Here is a 20,807-nt window from a genome sequence, read left to right on the forward strand (position 1 = left end):
TGAGATGTATTTCTTTTTTTAAAAAGCTGTATACCACTCAGAGTTTCCTTTTCCATTTTTTATTTTTTATTTTTTTTGACAGCCAAGTTTTTCAAAAGCTGTGTAAAAACTTTTGAGTGTCTTGCATAGAAAACTCAAAACAAATAACACAGGTATATGGGCATCTGACAAGGGTGCCAACAGGACATTTTCTGAACTGCGATGGGTGGATAAACACTCCAAATAAATACACAAACATCCATAACTAAAATCTGAGAACACGCCTTCCATTTCTGGAAGATCTGATGACTGGCTGGGCCTGATCTCTGAGAAGCTTCCAGGTCTACCACTCTATTGGTTCTCAATGGATAGACCTGAGGCCATCTGCAGATGAACCTGACATCCAGACAATATATTTGCACTCACAGCTGGAACCTTCCATTCTTTCCCTGGCTCTCTTCACCTCTGCCCACCCTGCTGCTACAACCAACATCACTGGCCAGCCTGGGTGGGTGGAACAAAACCAGATCCAGAAGTCTCGTTTCTTAGAGCTTGCAGCTGCATGACTCACCAGGTGGCACAGTGGTCAGCAGTTCCTGGGGGCAAGCCATCAATTACCTTGGGTGAGAACACATTTAGCCAAATACCTGAGTCATCTGCTTCTGCAGCGCTTCTCTTTCTCTTCTTTTTTTGCTTTAGGTGCTATAAGTCGGTTTTACAATTGCATCTCTCCACAACCCATTGTTTCCTCAAGTCTATGGGCATCTCTGTCATTCTCAGCTGGCCTCTTGCAACCCAGCACCCACACATCTCTCTTCATCAATTTCCTGGAAACTATATGTCATTTTCATCAGATCCTCAGGAGCTTCAGATTCTTAGAGACATGCCAGAATATTTCACCTTTATGTTTTTGGTGTTGACGATGGGGAGCTTTCAGACAAAAGATCTCCATTTTAATGGGAGGCAGGTGAAGGTTCAAAACAGAGTTGCATTCTCTCGTGGGCAGCCCTCCAGGGGCCACCGCATTGAGTGGGGACAGAAGCAGACATGAGCAGAGTAAAAGATGTGACTCTTACAGTATACAGTGCACAGCAAGCCATGTTTCAGCCACAACAACTGAAGTCTCTACACCCATCCTCCCTCCACCTACGCATTAGGTGCATAGAGGCATTATCAGATTCCAAGGACTAATCCCAGCTGGGCAAAAGCACTCAAGGAGGGCATAGTTGGGTCAGTGAGAGTTATGGCCCAGAGAAAGTCCGCAGGGATGGACAGAATGGACTGGAGAACTGCATTTGGCCATTGAGCCTGAGATTCCTCATCCCTGGTTTAAAACACTTTGGACTTGCTATGAGAGGCCAGGGCAGCTGCATCTATTCTAAAGAGGTTATATCTCTCTCCCTCTCTCTCTTTCTTTTTACACAGTACTTTTTCTGCCTAGGAACAGCAGCCACTGAAGTGCCCTGGAATAGCAGCAGCCGGCAGACAGCTGGACAGCAATGTTCTTCCACAATGCATTGTCAGAATCTCTCTGCATTGCGCCATAACATTGTACCAGTTGCATTGTGGGTGGGAAAGGCAGAAATCGGAACAAGCAGCAGAGAAAAGAGAAGGAGGGAGAAGAAAAGGGATGGAATGGCAGGCTCAGCGGGAAGAGGGAATCAGAACCAGCGGGCAGGTGAGGAAAAGGAAGCAAGACAAAGAGAAATGATGGGTTGACTGACAGGTCTGGCAGATTCCCCTGCTTTCCTCTTGGCTCAGAGGAAACACATGGAAATTCCCAGCATGGTTGCCCAGGGACACATCGAAACATTTCACTGCACTTGCCACTTGATTATCTATTGCTGATGTCTGGTCCCATTATCATCATCATCATCATCAGCCAAAAAACAACCTTCAAAACCTTACTAGCAAACTGTACATACTGTTGAAAAATAACAGGCTCTGAATATATGCCTTCTTCATTACAGCTCTTAAAAGGACGTTTGAAAAAACACAATGAAAAATGAACAATACTTACAACCATACCATTTAGGGACACCCAGCAATCGTGCGGGAAATCCTGGAGCAATGGTACCAAAAACTGAAGGCAACCGTCCCAGTGGCAAAGGAGGAGCATCATTCCAATCAGGTTGAAGATTCTCACGACAGCGCTTGCAAGATCATATGTCATGTGGAAAATCTGTAGAGAAAATTAGAAATTGTATGACAATGGGACCAAAACCGTGCAACTTGGTGAGTCCTCTCTTGTCAAGGCAAGTGATCACTCTGAATCTGTTTCGATTTTCCTTTAGCTTTGTATGCTGCCATGATACCTTGGCAGTTGAAGCAGGGTCTAGCAGCATATTTCATCAACAGAGAATAAAGAAAATCCTCTAGAGCCAGGCAGCTGAAGAGGCCATTCAGAATTCCATTCAGAATGGCCATTCCACCATTCAGAATTTTTTCACAATACTTGAGGTTTCTTTGGTGGACAAATTGGCCTGGAAAGTATTTTCTGTATGCACTAAAGGAGTGATGGGAACGCTGCGACCCTCCAGATGTTGTTAGACTACAAGCCCCAACATCCCTGACCATTGGCCATATGGGCTGGGGGTGAAACAACATCTGGAAGACCACAAGTTCCCTGCTGTAACGAAAGTATGGTTGAATGGAAACTTCCATCTCTCCCAGTATTTAGATGCACAGGTGCAAATGTCAGCATGCTCCATCCACACAGTTCTCCATTTCCGATTTGGGAATGGCACAAACTTCATAAGGGTGCCGTGCGGTCAAAATTTGCTGAGTCGCTACATGGTTGCAACAATACCGGAGGCAGGATAGTGTGCATTGATTCTAAACACAAAAGAATAAGCAGTAGAAGAACAACATTCTATAACATATTTTGTTTTACAAAACATTATGCTGTTATCAAATGTATCACTGATGATTTCAAAGTATTTTTAGAAATATTATTTTTTGTCCTGTGAATTTGCTACTATTGTTGTTGGGGTTTCCTGTCTAACTTCTGTAATGCTACCGCAGTGTAGGTCTCCCTAAGGCAATAGCTAGGTAGGGGCCTGACAACATGCAAATGTTATTTATTAGTTGTACAATTGCGGTTGCCTCAAATTTCTATCCAAAGCACAGTGTTCAGTGCTCAGGAGAAAGCAGCTTGAATGTATCCACACCCTGCCTTCCGAAGGAAAATATAGAGATGCACACACACTGCCTTTATCTTGTTCAGCCCAGCAACAGCTTCACTTCACTAGTAAGTAATATAGCCATTTTGCGGATGAGAAAACTTACTAACAGAGCAATCCTACTGGGTGGAAGAGGAAAGTGTACTGGTGGTCGAGCCACCAAACCCAAATCCCTGCCTGGTAAGCCTGATATTCCTACCCTGCCCCAACATTATCCTAGAATGCAAACCGGCGGTAGGCCCTATGCCATGTCAAACACCGTGAGTGGTGTCCATTAAAGTTTTCGTCATTATAAACCCACTTCAGCCCATGTGTGGTTCTTGGTCCTATGGCTAACCCCATTCCACACAGCCACTTCTCCCTATTAATAGCCTCAAATAACTAAAACCAACCTGTAGGGCAGCAGTCAGAAAGAGGTGAACAGGTAGAACCGAAACAGGTAGAACTCAAGTAAATAAATAACTTCTGAGCCAAGGGTGTATGGTGACCTTTTTCTAATATTTGAAGTGAGGATGGAGGCCAAATCTTTTCTCATTAAAGGGACCCGTCAAGAAGACATTCATGGCCCAAACTATTAAACCTAGAAGCCTAAATGTCTGGTCTGGTCCATTTTTAGGCACTTAACTATAACTGGCTGGCATTTCAGAAACACTTTCCAAATCCAATTTAACTCTAAGTCAGACCCTGCAGGTGGTGAGCACCTTAAAAAAAACAAAAACAAAACCAGGCCACTTATATATAGGTTGTTCAAATCATGCTGGAACAAATCTTGGTTGTTAGCTGTGATGAAAATGCTTCAAATAAATAAATAATTTCATGGAATGTGGTTTTAAGAGACCATTTTTCTTTAATGAAACTCACAAGTTTCTAATTTTCCAAAACGGTCAACTAACTGCTCTATATACAGTTCTATATAACATCGCCATCACTGCCCTAACTTATCGAAACTAAAACATACTCTCAATGCAATGGTGATCAGTATTAAGCAATTGTTTCATCAATGACAGTTTTGAATGGGTTTTGTGTGTTTTTTAATTCTTGAACAGGAGCTGATTGCCATAAAAACATCCCGGTGATAGATAACTCTGTTGCTATAAAATAATCCTACGCTGTTCAGTTCAGCATTACAGTGAACATTTGCAGGAAAAAGAAAAAGGAGGGGGGGGAATCACAGGTTACTTAAGAGAGTGTTAAGATAAATCCTACTAAATACACACACACACACACACACACACACACACACACACTGCCAGCTACACTGAGGTACTCTAATATATTTATTTAATTTGGCTAATTAATTTTTCAAATTGCAAGATATAACTCACATTTGTAAAAAGCAATATAGTTTTTTAACAAGAACAACAACAGCAGATTGGCTCCTGTATAATTCATTACCATTCACTACAGTTGTCAAATATGTCAATCTCATGACAGGCAAAATCTTGGGGGGGGGACTCTAAAGCTGAACCCCTTACATTGTGTTCCTAATACAAACTAGACCTTTCTTATAAACTTAGTTAACTGTATATTGTAACCCCTTTATATCACTTTGCTGAAAACAACTTCAGCAAAAGCTGAGAATGGATCAGCAGTGATGCTGATGGTTATGAGAAGGGATTGGCCTCTGAAGTCAAAGAGGTTCATTGCACTATTATCAGTTTCATTCACACTTGATTAATAATCCCTTTTTTATTCATAGGTATATACTAGGAAGCCACTTTGTGCCTAAAATACTTTAAACATTGCAAAGCTCATCCTGATCGTTTGGCTTCATTTGAAAGACATATATCCTTGCATTAGTCATGTTCCTTAATGACACTGTATGGTTATTCATGCTCAGAGCAAACCCACTAAAATCAATGTACTTAACTTACACAAGTCCCCTAATTTCAACAGGTCTGTTCTGAATATGAGTAATGATGAGCAAAGTCATTTTGTGGCTCCCAATAATTCCATACAAAATTAGTTCAGGTTTTTTTGAGGGCAGCTAAGTGCACTCTTGCACTCTGATGTGGAAACTAACTAGATACATGGAATAAAACATATGTGCATTTTAATTAGTTTTTAACATCTGCACTTTAACCCCCTCACCCCCCAAAAAAATACTAGCACAATTTTGCTGCTGAACATATGAACAATATGCAGAGGGGGGGCAGGTTTATACATGCTATTGTCCCCATCTGAAGTTTGTAGTAGAGCCTACACGTGTTGGAGCAACATCTGAAAAGCCAGATAACTGATTAGCCAGACCATTGCATTCTACTACTGCAGCTTGCAAAACCTCTTCAAGACCTCAGAATCAGTCTTCTACTCCAAGTATTCCTTAAATGCTTAGAGTAGAAGACTGACTCTGAATCAAATCAGCATTACCCTTGAACTATAGTGCTTCTTGTGTTCCACAGTGAGCCATTACATTGCTCATAATGATTGCATGAGATTAGAATGGAGATTACCAGGCTACTAATGGACATATCAATAACAGAGAACGTAGCCACTCCACAATTACTGATCTATGAGTTGGACAGACAAGTTTTAATTTGACAGTTCCGCCTGAGATGCTGTGATCTTGTATGGACCCACCATCTCCATGGGGCCCAGGCAAGTCTGCTACAGGTTCTTTTTATTGTTGTCCAGGCAAGTAGGTAAATCAACACTTCCTATCTCTTTCATGCAGATGATTTTGCTTCTATCGAGCAAGAAGCAGACAACCAAAGAGCAAAGGAGAGACCGTCCAGACATGCCTCTTCTTCAAGGTGTGCTGCAATCGGTCACGGCATGTGCCATTTATGGTATCACACACACTGCAGGTTGCCACCCATGCACTAGAAGCTATAAAAGTTAACAAGGAAACCTCTTAAGCCATTTCAGCAGATTCATCTTGTGCTCTAGATAGGCAGCATGTCAACTAAGCAACTATTGTTGACACTTGTGTTCTCAGCAAAAGATCAATAGCAAACTGTTGGCCTGATTCGACGTCTGTTGAAGACAAATGGACTTCTCTCATTGACGTCAGCAGAGTCAAGTCTAGCCCTATTGCCCTATATAGTTTGTAACTCTTTGCTAGGCATGAAATAGAAGCTGAGTCTGAGAACAAAGAGCATGTAAAACAGCTGCTGAGTGCAATATTTTATTTTACCTGGAAGGCAGCAGTGTTTGTTCAACTGAATCCTTATATATACGGTTAATTTTCAGTATATTTCTTTGGGAAACTAATCTTTCTGCAAAAGAAAAAGTGGGTAGGCATATACAAGACTTTTAAATCTGGTTACATGGTTTATGCAAAGCTGCTAATGAGTTTAGAAAGCTTGGATTCGGCTAAACTAATGATGAAGGGGAAAACACCAGAGAGATTTAATGAAGTGCACACTAATTTTAATCAAACGTGTATCTGGAAAACATGAGCTGAAGGCAATCAGTGTTTTGTGTCCTTTTGAATGTGTTATTTTTTTTTTTCTAAACTAAAATTCAGTGAGTATGGCATTGAGTTTCATTGTGCTGGCCTCATTTATTCCACAGCAAGACTTCCTAACCCCAAATGGACTGTGAACGAACAAACGAACGGATGCACACACACACACACACAGACACACACACACACACACACACACACACACGAACATGCTCACCAAATCCACTATTATTGCAGAGGTAAGGGGAATATTAAGCATGGTTAGTACAGATGCAGAGAGAAGTACAAGATTCATTTAGAAACTAGGTGATCCATTTGGCCACAGGGATACCACACTCATAGAGGCAGTTAATAGTGATCTGTAGAGTTGAGTTCCACATGTTGGCCTCATCTGGAAATAATAGTAAGCAACTCTTCCCACACTCCGCTTCACTGGATGACCCTGGATTCTAGAATTATGAGAAGGGGGAGGACTGCCCACTTTTTCAATACCATGCATTTCAATACCATTGCCTCCTTCACTCACCCTTCTCTACACAGAAAACCCCAAATATTGTGAGCCTCCATCATAGGGAGATCCTTGAACATTTTGGTTGCCCTATTCTGCATATTTTACAGCTCTACAACATCCTTTTTTGAGCAGAATTGTACGTAGTATTCTTAGCACGGCTGCAAAGGTATTATGATTTTGGCTGTTTTACTTTTGACCCCCTCCTTAATGATCCCTAATGTGAAATTCAACTTTTTCACAGAGGCTGCACCCAGGGTTGTATCTTCCATTAAGCTATCCACCATGACCCCAAGGTCTTATTCCTGGAGAGTCACCACCAGTTTGGAACTCATTAGGGTACACTTGAAGTTCGAATTCCTTCCCCCAATGTATATCACTTTATACTTGTTTATATTGAATAGCATTTGCCATTCTAATGCTCAGTTGCCCAATTTTGAAAGATAATATTGGAGTTCCTTGAAATCCCCCTTTTCTTTCAACCACCCACAACAATTTGGTGTCATCAGCAAACATGGCTACTTCATTAATCATCTCTAACACCAGGTCATTTATGCACAAGTTAAAAAGCACAGGTACCAGTACCTATCCTTGGGGGGGGGGACCCCCCCTTGGGGACGACAACTCCCTTTTATACTCATATACTTGCATATAGACAAAATTTTGAAAAGTTCAGTACAGTGGTGCCTCAGGTTAAGTAGTTAATTCGTTCCGGAGGTCTGTTCTTAACCTGAAACTGATCTTAACCTGAAGCACCACTTTAGCTAATGGGGCCTCCTGCTGCTGCCGCGCCGCTGGAGCACGATTTCTGTTCTTATCCTGAAGCAAAATTCTTAACCTGAAGCACTATTTCTGGGTTAGCGGAGTCTGTAACCTGAAGCCTATGTAACCTGAAGCGTATGTAACTTGAGGTACCACTGTACAATAAAATAGCTTAACAGAATCTGCATCTAACATTAAAATACTGTTGTATAACATTCACAAATCCTCGTGGTTTGTTGCAGAAACCTGGCTACTATCTCCATCTTATCCCCATCCTGAATAAACATTAGGAAGGCTGCCTTACAGTACATTGGTCTGATTTCCACTCCCTACTAGCAACCAACTGACTAATAAACTTAGATCAAATTGTCTGATACAAGGGGCAGTGCAAAAAATAAAATAAAAAATCTATATGACTCTGTCCACTTTCCACATTTCTTCACTGGGGAAACTGAGGATTTATTCTGCTTCCTGGTTTTTTAAATTGATCTCAATGAGGGTCCCCACCTGGAGATGCTGGGAATTGAACCTGGGATAGTTTGGAAGGCACCCAGTTGGAGAAGGCTGGGGCAGCTCAGTGGAATAAAACATGTTTTGCATGCAAAATGTCCAAGGTCCAATCCATGGCATATCCAGATAGGACTGAGAAAGTCTCTGTTCTGAAACCTTTGATTGCCACTGCCCGTCAGAGGAAGACCAGTCTTCCTCAACATGGTATCTTCAAGATGTTTTGGACTACAACTCCAGTCATCCCTGATCACTGGCCATGATGGACCAACAGTAAAAAAATAATAATATGGAGGGCACCAGATTTAAAAAAGGATGTACTGAATTAGATACACCAAAGGTTTGTTTCAGAATAAGGCATCTTAACCAGGTAGGACTATATTCTAGATAAAGGAATAATGGATGTAAATATAATATGGGCAATTGCCAGGTGAAGTCCAGTGGTGCTCTTTTCCCTCTCTGTTCTAACTGCAAGGAAGGATGCAGCCCAGATTAACTTTTTACCAGTAGCAAGAGTTCAGGGATGATATTCTTTCCTCTCCCATAGCCTGCGTTTGCTCTCAGGCATGAACAATGCCAACGACTTTAGTGACCAGCACTGCAAGAATTAATTACCCAGACGTCTTGGAAATGGATACATTCCAGGGATGGTTTAAACATGAGTTGCAAAACAAGAAGTCGCTCCAAAAAATCTTATCGGGTGAAGCCAGAATCTAAACAAGTCTACAGGGATCAAGTCTCCCAATCTCTTACAAGGGCTGCAGGAATATTAAGGAACATGGTTCATGATAAATTACCCTGAACATTACTCACTGTGACAATGAAGGATATGCTGGGTGCCAAATGAGCAACAGAGGAATGCCCCTTGTTATGGAGAGTTCCACATGAGTCAACATTTGGAGCGATACAGAAAATAGCCTGTAAACCTTTTAGCTGCCTTCAAAGCTTGGGCTGGCAAGAATTTCATGAATCTAATGTATTTGGCCGAGAATGAATCTAATGATTTTTTTGTACCATTTCATACTTATCCATCTTTCCTCAGTACAAAAAGAGAGCACTTTTTTTGTCAATGTCAGGGATGAGGAACATGTAGGTCTCAGGATGTTGCTGGAATTCAACTCCCATCAGCCTCAATAAGCACAGTCAACGGCCAGGAAAGATGTGAGTTGTAGTCCAATAACGTCTGAACAGCCTCAAATTTCCCAATCTTGCTGAATGCGCTTATCTAAAGAAAATGCTAGTGGCCATAACTTTTTAGATCTGGCTATTCTCTCATTTCCATTAACAACAAAAACTAAGATTACTTAAGGATGGGAACAAACAATAATAACATTGTTTACTTTCTCTGAAGCCATTCATTGTTTTGATAAATTCTGATCATATCAGCTCCTATTTCCCCTCTCTGACAAGCTGTAATCCTTTAAATATTTCCTCATACACAAGTCCTTACATATTTTTAATCATTTCTGTGGCCTATATAGCTCTGATTTTCTGTAAGAAATGAGGTGAGCTGCACTCTCCAGATGTCACCATAGGTTAAACAAATCATTATTCAAGGTTAGAATGCATTCCATTTGTTGTTGTAGTAGGATCAGAAAAGTTGCTCTTTTCATTTTATTGTAACTAGAGGGCAACATAAATCTCGCCATATTTTAATAGGTCTCAAAGTGCATCATAAATCATACATCTAAACCAACAGTTTTGTCTTTAAAATGCCATCTAAAGAAATGCTCAGCTCACATAAAGGGCTTGTGCTAGTTCCATGGAATTTTTGAGTATCCCACTCTCCTCCGAATTGCAGTTACCAATTTCTTTTTAACTTCCTCTCAGGTTCAACATTAGTTTATAACGTAGCATGACAGAGGGGACTTCCACTAGCCTCAGAAGTGTGGGGAATGGTGGTCCAGAATGAACTTTCTCTCCAACACCATGAGTAAGCAAACTAAGGCCTGGGGACCGGATCCGGCCCAATCGCCTTCTAAATCTGGCCTGCGGACAGCGTGTTTTTACATGAGTAGAATGTGTCCTTTTATTTAAAATACATCTCTGGGATATTTGTGGGGCATAGGAATTCATTCACTCCCCCCCCAAAAAAAAATATAGTCTGGCCCCCCACAAGGTCTGAGGGACAGTGGACTGGCCCCTGATGAAAAAGTTTGCTGACCCCTGTAGTTCTCTCCCCAGAGGTGCATCTAGCATCTTCAGTATATCATTTTTGCTGAAGATGCACATATCTGCCCCAGCCTTTGGACAGCTAAAATGTTTTGTTTTGTGGGATGAACCTCTTTTGTTGAATTTTCTGTTCTGTTGTAGCGGGAACAGATTTTTTTTCTATCTGCTTTTAGAATGTCATATTATATGGCTGTAACCCATTCTGGGACCCTTTGGTGAAGGGTTTGGTTAGAAATAAATAAGGAAGGGGAAAAAACGGTAGTACATTTCACTGTTACTAATGTTATTACGCAAGATTATATTGCCTCTAGAAGTATACAGCAGGAATTAAATAGATTGTAAATTTACAATAATATGAATCTTAAAGGATGTTTTTGTATAGTTTAAGTGCTTGGAGAATCTTCTGACTGGCAGTACCCAACCCAGAATCATGGTAGGTAATTCAATAAAATAAAAAAATTATCAGGAAAGGGGTTCAAAATACCTTAATGTCCTTAATCTATCCTTAATCTATCCTTCCGTCATATTTTAAACACAGAGTACTATTCTAGGAGCCCAATCACAAAGAAAGAAAGAAAGAAAGAAAGAAAGAAAGAAAGAAAGAAAGAAAGAAAGAAATTGTAAATCTGAGAAAAGTAGATAAAAGAACAACCTAATGATAAAGGCTTTATTGTTGTTGTTTTTATTTTCATTTACATCCTGCCTTTCCTCCTGAAGGAGCCCTGGGTATTTTCTCCTTTTTTAAAAATAAATGAGCTTGAAGCCTGATATTAATTAATTAATATTGATTCATTATTTTATTTGCTTATTTACTGTGAAGAAAATTGCATCTAGTGGTGCAACTGACACTTATAAAAGCTTTTTGCGAAAGCTGGGCATATTTTATTTTCTAATCAGAAAAAATTGTATTATGTGGAAAGCAGAAATATTGGATTTCATACTTCCATCATTTTATCCCCTTCAGAACATGAACGGCTAAATCTAGAATAACAGCAAGTTTTTATAAATAACCCGTTTTAATCAATAGCTTTTATACAAAGGCACAAAGATCAAATCGTCAGTAAGTTGTTTTCATAAAACAAATGGCTATCGGAACTGGAAAACAAAAATTCTAAAAAGTATTAGACGTGCTTCACATTAATTCATTGCGGGGAGAGGGGTAAATTTTTACTAAATGAGCTGAGCAGAGGGGAACATAGGAAAGTGACCTCCCTGCGCTGCTGTTGGTGAGGCAGACTGAGACGTCAAAGCAGCGATGTGGTCAGTGTGGCATGTTTCCATGGTGCAAACCACACTTTTGCCTTGCTTCTCCTCATCCCAGGACACCACAGCAATGGCAGTGACAACTACTGCTTTTTAGCTCTTAACAGACCACTGGTCCGTGTGGTCCCTAGGGTGGGTGTGTATGCCTTCTATGTTACAGAGGACAGTCATGTATTTGAAGGGCTGTTAGAGGTCAGTCCTTTTAAGGGGTGGCCGATTCAAGCAAAATGTAAAGGTTGAATCTTGGACAGTAGACAGAGCAAATACGCCTGGGCACAGTTCTTCCCTAGAATGGGGAGATGGGTTGCATTTCTGCTTAAATTATTGTTTCTAAATTTGCATATATGTATGTGCATATAAGGGACGCGGGTGGCGCTGTGGTCTAAACCAGAGAGCCTAGGGCTTGCTGATCAGAAGGTCGGCGGTTCGAATCCCCGTGACGGGGTGAACTCTTGTTGCTCAGTCCCTGCTCCTGCCCACCTAACACTTTGAAAGTATGTCACAGTGCAAGCAGATAAATAGGTACCACTCCAGTGGGAAGGTAAACGGCATTTCCATGCACTGCTCTGGTTCGCCAGAAGTGGCTTAGTCATGCTGGCCACATGACCTGGAAGCTGATTTTAAGTCCTTCTTTCAAATGCATAAAACGCTGGTGGTGAGTCCCTCCCGCCCCAAAGACATGGGCATTGCACATTAATATCCCACTCTCTCCATGTAGCTACACAGAGCAGAGTTGTTGACTAACAAGAGAATTCACTTCTTTTTTTAAAAAGGACACTACCTAATCTAGCAATATGTCACTTTAGAAGTATGTTACTGTAAAGGTAAAGGTAAAGGTACCCCTGCCCGAGCGGGCCAGTCTTGACAGACTCTGGGGTTTGTGCGCCCATCTCACATCTATAGGCCGGGGGCCAGCGCTGTCCAGAGACACTTCCGGGTCACGTGGCCAGCGTGACAAAGCTGCATCTGGCGAGCCAGCGCAGCACACGGAACGCCGTTTACCTTCCCGCTGGTAAGCGGTACCTATTTATCTACTTGCACCCGGGGGTGCTTTCGAACTGCTAGGTTGGCAGGCGCTGGGACCAAGCAGCGGGAGCGCACCCCGCCGCGGGGATTCGAACCGCCGACCTTTCGATCGGCAAGCCCTAGGCGCTGAGGCTTTTACCCACAGCGCCACCCGCGTCCCTTATGTTACTGTAGCTGCAGTTTAAAAAAATCATCACTGAATTTCATTGGAGGGAGTTTCTAAATGATTTTAAGTGTTTAAATAAAGTTCCTTTAGCGTCTAGTAATATTTACAGCTGGAGGGACGCGGGTGGCACTGTGGTCTAAACCACAGAACCTAGGGTTTGCTGATCAGAAGGTCGCGGTTCGAATTCCTGCGACAGGGTGAGCTCCCATTGCTCAGTCCCTGCTCCTGCCCGCCTAGCAGTTCAAAAGCACGTCAAAGTGCAAGTAGATACCTACCGGCGGGAAGGTAAACAGCGTTTCCGTGTGCTGCTCTGGTTCGCCAGAAGCGGCTTTTTCATGCTGGCCACATGACCCGGAAGCTGTCTGCGGACAAACGCCAGCTCCCTTGGCCTATAGAGCAAGATGAGCGTGCAACCCCAGAGTTGTCCACGACTAGACCTAATGGTCAGGGGTACCTTTACCTTTATGTGCATATATATAAACACACCAAGAGACATATTAGCATATGCAAATGTACAGTGTGCATCTGTACCCTCTTTTCTTCCTAATTTGGTGCTGCGTTTCATCTTTTTTTTGCTGGTGTGTGTGTGTGTGTGTGATGTGTCCAGGCTCAGCTGCTCAACTTTACCCTCTCCAAACATGTGAAGGCCAGAGGGAGAAGATGCAGCATCCACCTTCTCTAGCCTTGCCTTCTCCTTCTGGACAGTTGTGTCAACTACGTTGAGCAGAAGTAAAGGTAAGTGAGGGGTTGCCAGGGGCCAAATGGGGCCCTTCAGGTTCTCCCCAGGCCATACCTCTCACTGGCCCTACTTTTACCTTGTGGTAATTCCTTTCGCTTGCCTGGACGGAGGGATGCCTGAGTCTTTGTCAAACTCGACTGCTGTACAAAGGTCAGATTTACATCCTTAGCTTCACACACGAAGGGAAAAAAGCTTCCTTATCCCCAAGTTAAGTGAATGAGTAGCAAATAATTGTAGAGTTGGAAGGGACCACAAGGGTCATCTAGTTCAATCCCCTGCAATGCAGGAATCTCAGCTAAAGCATCCATGACATATGGCCATCCAACCTCTGCTTAAAAACCTCAAAGGATGGAGAGTTCACAACCTCCTGAAGGAGACCATTCCACTGTGGCAGTCGCAAAGAGGAGATGGGCCCACTTAGAGCTTTTTTGCCCAAAGTCCCTCCAAAACCTGGAGCTGGCACTGCCTTAACATATATACCTCAGGTTTACTCTCAGCCTGCCTTTATCTCTGAGAGCCAGTGTGGTGTAGTGGTTAAGAGCGGGAGACTCATAATTTGGGGAACCAGGTTCGCGTCTCTGCTCCTCCGCATGCAGCTGCTGGGTGACCTTGGGCCAGTGACACTTCTCTGAAGTCTCTCAGCCCCACTCACCTCACAGAGTGTTTGTTGTGGAGGAGGAAGGGAAAGGAGAATGTTAGCCGCTTTGAGACTCCTTTGGGTAGTGATAAAGTGGGATATCAAATCCAAACTACTACTACTACTACTATTCTTCTTCTTCTTCTTCTTCTTCTTCTTCTTCTTCTTCTTCTTCTTCTTCCTCCTCCTCCTCCTCCTCTCCTGCACAGGTGCTGCAGTTTGGGCTGCATAAGCTCAAGGCTGGGAAGATCTGAATTGGTATTTGTATATACAGTAGATGCAGACAAAAGTGGAGCAAGACATTCTCAGTTCATCTTTGAATAACATATTAGTGAATAACTGGCCTGCTTCTCCCCAAATGAGAAATGTACCTAACCAGTGGGATGCACTGCATGTCCCCAGAAATGGTTCAAAGCTAATTTGGGCCTTTCTTTCTTGCGTCTTGACTGGACGATTCTAATGCTCCCTCAGCAGATCTGCCAGAAAAGCTGATTAACAGATTCCAAGTAATTCAAAACCTGCCTGCTAGTCATATAACTAATACCAAAAACCATATGCACATAATTCAATCCCCAACATGCTGCCTTTTCTGCGAATTACCTTGTGCATTTTATTACTTTGCAACAGTACAAAGAACAGAGATTTTAAAACATTACATTCATTCCCCCCTCAGGTATTTAATCTTTTTAATATTTTTTTTACTGCACTTTTGGGATCAAATATTTCATTTGGCTATATGTTATGGTGATCAACTGTAATCACAGCGTAGAATAACATCTGTATGTAGATACAAATAGGAAACTTTTCTGGGAAGCAGAAAGTAGATGTTAAATTTTTGATTAAAGCCAGATCTCAACACATATCATTGCTTAGGACCCCTTATGATATTAAATTTTGAGATATAGGTGTTTAGAGAACTTCAGCCAGATGTTTAATAATGATTCCTTATATTTAGCCAGATGTTTAATAATGATTCCTTATATTTATCATTTGTAGAATTCTATTTTCTGCTTTTAGTAGGATGCTTGAAAGAGGAAACGGACCATTTTCACATGCGCTGGCATTTAAACTGATGTTTTGTATTCAGGTATCTGTACCAGATTAAATAAAATAGTGTAAAAACATAACATGCTGACTTGGCAGTTGAACTATTCCTCCATCCAGCCCAGAACTGCATTCTCTGACTTCCAGTGATCTCTGGAGTGCGATCGATCCCATAAACTGGAAATGTTAGAGATTGAAGCTGGGACCCTATGTTTGCAAAGCATTTATTCTACCACAAGCTTAAAGATCCTCCCTATGCCTTCACTGCTGATGCATATGGTTTTCTTCTTTTTTAGGAGGAAGGACATTCATTGAATGACTGTAGACTTCCATCTTTGAAGGGTTCAAGACTTTAAAGGACTGGACAAAACACATTAGGCAGTCCCAACGTTTTCTGCCTGACTGCACTCACAAAATATAAACCTTTATTGTGCCATGCAGTGATGAAAAGGTAAATTGCCGCAACAGGAAAATTCATTTTTCCCTTATAAGACTACAGTTTATATTCTGTTTTGGGCTCCCCCCCCCCATATATATTTAAACAAGCTTGCACCAATTCATCCAATACTGTGAGAGGGCTGCATGCTGTTTTGCAAAACTGTTCAGAAATTGATAAGATGATGACGTACGTTCACAAAAACACTGAGCACGATACATACATTAGGCAAAAACTTGTGATGATTATATGTATATATAAATTGCTAAAGTTACTGATTACACAGTAATATTGCTGTGCTTAAACCAGACAAAGCTAGAGTCACTTCACATGGATATTATGCCGTGCCATGCTTTTGGAAATCAGCTGACAACTGCAACACTGAATGCCTCTTTACAAAGCTGATCATGTGCACATGCCACCACATACCAGACTAGACTTAGTTTGTGTGTGCAGAGTCAAATGCTGCCTCTTATTGCAAGCCACAATGCTTTGAAATCTGGTACCTGCAAACAATTGCCTCACTATGAGCACAAAGTCCTAGCATGCAAGATGCCAACCAAGTGGCCATAGATTATTGCCTGTGAAACAATCCATAGTTTCTCAGATAAACAGTGGTGCTGGGTGGAAGTGAGGGGTGTTGAGCTACCATATTTTTCGCTCTATAACACACACCAGACCATAACACGCACTGTCAGGGGTTCAGAAGCAGAGACGCAGAGAAGGGTGGAAACAGAGAGCGAGGGGGAGGAAACCGAAGGGAGAATGAGTGATGATGACGACCCGAGATCTCCAAGCCTAAGCAGTGAGTCAGAGGACTCCCAAAAGGGAGCCCCAGTGAGCAGAGCAAGGGGGGGATACGGGGGGACACCCCAGGAGGAAGGGAACAGAGGAGATTCAGAGAGCAGCAGCTGGAAGTCGGGACCCACGCTCAAGACTGAGAGCAGCAGGGAGGAAGGCAGCCAGGCATCGGGTTCCGGAGGCCGTCAGCAGGAGGGAGGGCACGAGTCAGGGGTGGTCACGCCCTCCTCAGAGAGCGAGGCAACGGTCAAGAGGAAAGTAGAGAGTTGGGCGCGCGCGCCAAGTTCAAATGCAGCGGAAGCTGGAGCAGTAAGCAGCCCGGAGAGTGAGCCAGGTCCCAAAGCCCGCCGAAAGGAAGCGGAAGGATCAGGGGGGTCAGCGTCAGAGGAGAGTAGAAGGGAGGAGTCCCAGGGGGGCAGAAGGACCCAGAGACGTAGGGAGAGGCGAAGGAGGTGGAGCAAGGCTAGGGTATTAAGCTGGTGTGCAAGAGGCGGGGACTCAGATGGGTCTTCGCCGACCTAGGGCAGAAGGTGTAGAGCTGCACGCTGCAGTTCGGAAATGAAACCTGTAACTCAATAAAGACTTTTTTAAAGTGGACGCTGTGTGGCGTGGTCCTATGTGAGCTGGGACCTGGCAGCAGCTCTGACAGTAAGACCCATCTCATCAAAGCTTCAGAAACCTGAAACCTCGCAGCGGGAGCAGAAGCCGCTAGGGGAGGAAGAGGGGTGTCTGTAAGCAAGCTCACAAAGGTTAGCAAGATGACGGAAGAACAGAGGATCTCCGCGCTGCAAGAGGCAGTGACCCAGTTGTCCTCAGAGGTATTGGCTTCCAAGAAACGGGAGGAGGAGACTACAGCCGCCTACAGAGACCTACACGCCAGGTTTGAAATGCTTGTTAAGCAAGGGCAACCGGGACCCAGACCGGAGGGCGTGGGATTGGCACGGAGAGCAGGAGGGCTTGTGGCTCACTTCGATGGGACTTTGCAACAGTACCCTAATTTTAGAGCAGACGTAATGTGCGCACTGCAACTGCTGGCAAAAGACTTTAGAGATGAGGAAGAGAAGGTGGGGTTCATATTGTCCCATTTGCATGGGGATGCCAAAGCCTGGCTGCGCAATTTGTGGAGGGATAAAGATCCGGCGCTTCAGAATGCAGATGCCTTTATCAAAGCGATGGATGCGTGTTTTTTGTCTACTATTGATGTGGATCTTGCCAGACGGGAGATTCATGGACTAAAACAAGGGAGGGCGAGCGTCCGGCAGTATCACGCCCGATTTTTTGCGCTGGTCAGTGCTTTAGAATGGGATCGGGATTCGCCCCCTGTCAGAGACCTCTTCTGGGAGGGTCTAAGTTCTGCGGTTAAGGATGAAATTGCAAGGGGGGAGAGGCCCCGAAGCACGCAGGAGGTGGTCCAAAGGGCGCTGACTGTGGGGGTGAGGCTGGAAGAACGTCCATGGTGCAGAGATGAAGGACGTGGAGGGCGCGAAGCAGCGAGAAGTTTCTCTTTCGTTCCGAGGGAAGCAGCGCGTGCGCAATCCACACCTCCGCCAGGAGGGGGAGGGGAACCGATGGAGGTTGGAGGTGCAAGGGCTCAGTCAGCAGCCAGAGCCCTAGCACCGGCAGCAGTGAAAGCGAAGCCTCCTAGAGGGAACAGGAAGTGTTACATCTGCGAGGATCCAGGCCATTTGGCGAAGGAGTGTCCCCGGAGGCTCCACAAGCACACTGCAGCCTCAGCAATGGTGACTGCAGCAACGCAGCAAGGAGAACCACAGCAGGGAAACGACGATGTCTGGCTGGAGACGGAGGCACTGGGGCCCAGCCAGACGCATCTGTGAAGCAGTCCCCAGCGATATTGCAACCCACGGATCCCCTCCCACCCAAACCAGTAGTGCAGCTCACAGCGTCTCTCCAGCTACCCAACGGCGTCACTATCGAAGTGCCGCTTTCTGTGGATTCTGGAAGCAACGCAGACTTTATAGCGCAGAGCTTTGTGGAGCAGCACGCTATACAGCTATTGCCTGCCACTCTGCCCCTGCAAGTCGTCACAGTGGATGGCAGAGAGTTGCTAGGGGGGCAGGTGGTGAAGCAGACGCCACCAATGGTGATGCGCCTTGGCAACCACAGGGAAGTCATCAGTTTTAATGTCACCCAACTGTCGGACACGCCCATTGTGTTGGGCATGAGTTGGCTGGACAGGCACAGTCCGACACTGGCTTGGTACCAGAGACAACTGATCTTCGGCTCCTCTTATTGCGCAGAACACTGCATCCTGCCCCGACGGGAGGGAGAGGAGGAGGAATCACAACTGCAGTTGGGAACGTTGCAAGCGGTCCCCCACAAATACGCGAACTTTTTGGAGGTCTTCTGCGAGAAGGAGGCGGACAAGCTACCCCCTCACCGGCCATATGACTGCAAGATTGACCTCCTACCGGGGGCGACGCTGCCGAAGGGGCGGCTATACTCCATGTCTGAAGATGAAATGCAGGAACTCAAACAGTTCATCAAGCATAATCTGGAGCGTGGCTTCATCAGAGAGTCCAAGGCAGTGGGGGGCAGTCCCGTTTTCTTCGTGAAAAAGAAAGACACGCCCCAAAAAAGACTCGTTGTGGACTACCGCCTTTTGAACCAGATGACCAAACCGTCTGATTACCCCATGCCCAGGATTGACGACCTCCTCGCGACGGTGCGCAAGGGACGCGTGTTCACCAAGTTGGACCTACGAGGGGCGTACAATCTCATCCGCATGCGGGAGGGCGATGAGTGGAAGACGGCCATGTTCACACCGCTGGGCACCTACGAGTACAGGGTTATGCCCTTTGGATTACAAAATGGCTCTCACTGTTTTCAAGCTTTTATGCATCACGTGTTGGAGGGACTCCTCTACAAGACATGCGTCTGCTTCCTGGATGACATCCTGATTTTCTCGGACTCGCAGCAAGCTCACGACCGAGACGTGAGGGAGGTGCTCAGCAGGTTGCAACAACATAGACTGTACGCCAAGCTGGAGAAGTGCCAGTTCGACACGACGGAGGTGGATTTCCTGGGATACAAGTTGTCGGACAAGGGGATAGCCATGGACAGCACCAAGGTTCGTGCGGTATTGGATTGGAAGAGCCCGCGCAACCGGAAGGAGGTCCAGCGGTTTGTCGGCTTCGCCAACTTCTATCGCAAGTTTATCAAGGGGTTCGCGATGCAGACGGCAGCAATTACGGACACGCTCAGCTCCAAAAAAAAGAAATTCATCTGGACGGAGCAGGCGGAGCAGTCCTTTCAAGCGCTCAAGCATCTCTTCGCATCGGAGAAGCAACTGCTGCATATCGACCCCAGTAAACCGTTGAGGGTAGAGACAGACGCGTCAGACAGAGCCGTGGGAGCTGTTCTGCTGCAGCGAGACCCGCAGGGGGTGTGGCGGCCGGGAGCGTTCTACTCCAGAAAGCTCAGCAAGTCGGAGCAGAACTACACCATCTGGGACAGGGAGTTGCTGGCCATTCATGCAGCTTTCAAGGCGTGGAGGCACTTCCTAATCGGCGCCAAGCACACGGTGCAGGTCTGCACGGACCACAAGAATCTGGAGCACTGGCGCACGGCTCAGTTCCTGAACCAGAGGCAGATACGTTGGGCGGAGTTCTTTGCTGACTTCAATTTCCGAATAGAGTACGTCCCAGGCGACACCAACATCATGGCGGATGCACTGTCCCGAAAACCGCAATACCTAGAAGAGGTGACGCCAGCGGCGGCCATGCACATCTTCGCACCGACGGCGTGGGCGTGTGCCTCAGCTACAGTAGACCTGGATGCGGTGCGACGTGCATTGCGGGACGACTCATTCGCACAAGACAAGATGGCGGAACTGCTCAGAGGCACGGCTACCACGGACGAGTTCCAGGTGCGGGACGGCTTGCTCCTACGCAAAGGGGCTGTCTATGTACCAGGAGACGACCTTCGCGCCAAGGTACTGCAACAGTTGCACGACGCACCCACGGCCGGTCACTTTGGCACAGAGAAAACGATGGAATTAGTCGCGAGAGACTTCTGGTGGCCCAGGCTGAGAGGGGAGGTCGCGGACTACGTCGCGAGGTGCGACACCTGCCAGAGGGCCAAGCCGGTACACAGACCACCGGCGGGACTGTTAGAACCGCTGCAAACGCCGTTTGAACCGTGGGAGAGGGTGGCCCT

At 45.0% G+C, this 20,807-nt stretch overlaps 1 protein-coding gene across 1 annotated transcript in view; it reads right to left on the reverse strand.

The window, feature by feature from the left end:
* The window catches only part of HCN1 (hyperpolarization activated cyclic nucleotide gated potassium channel 1), a 186,809-nt gene that overhangs the window by 72,748 nt on the left and 93,254 nt on the right, over positions 1 to 20,807 (reverse strand). Inside the window, exon 3 of the mRNA XM_082241872.1 lies at positions 2,000 to 2,161. Coding sequence (XP_082097998.1) covers positions 2,000 to 2,161 — 162 coding nt within the window. The remainder of the gene's footprint in view (positions 1 to 1,999; positions 2,162 to 20,807) is intronic.

This window comes from Podarcis vaucheri, assembly GCF_965113315.1.
Source record: "Podarcis vaucheri genome assembly, chromosome: 11".
Lineage (NCBI taxonomy): Eukaryota > Metazoa > Chordata > Lepidosauria > Squamata > Lacertidae > Podarcis > Podarcis vaucheri.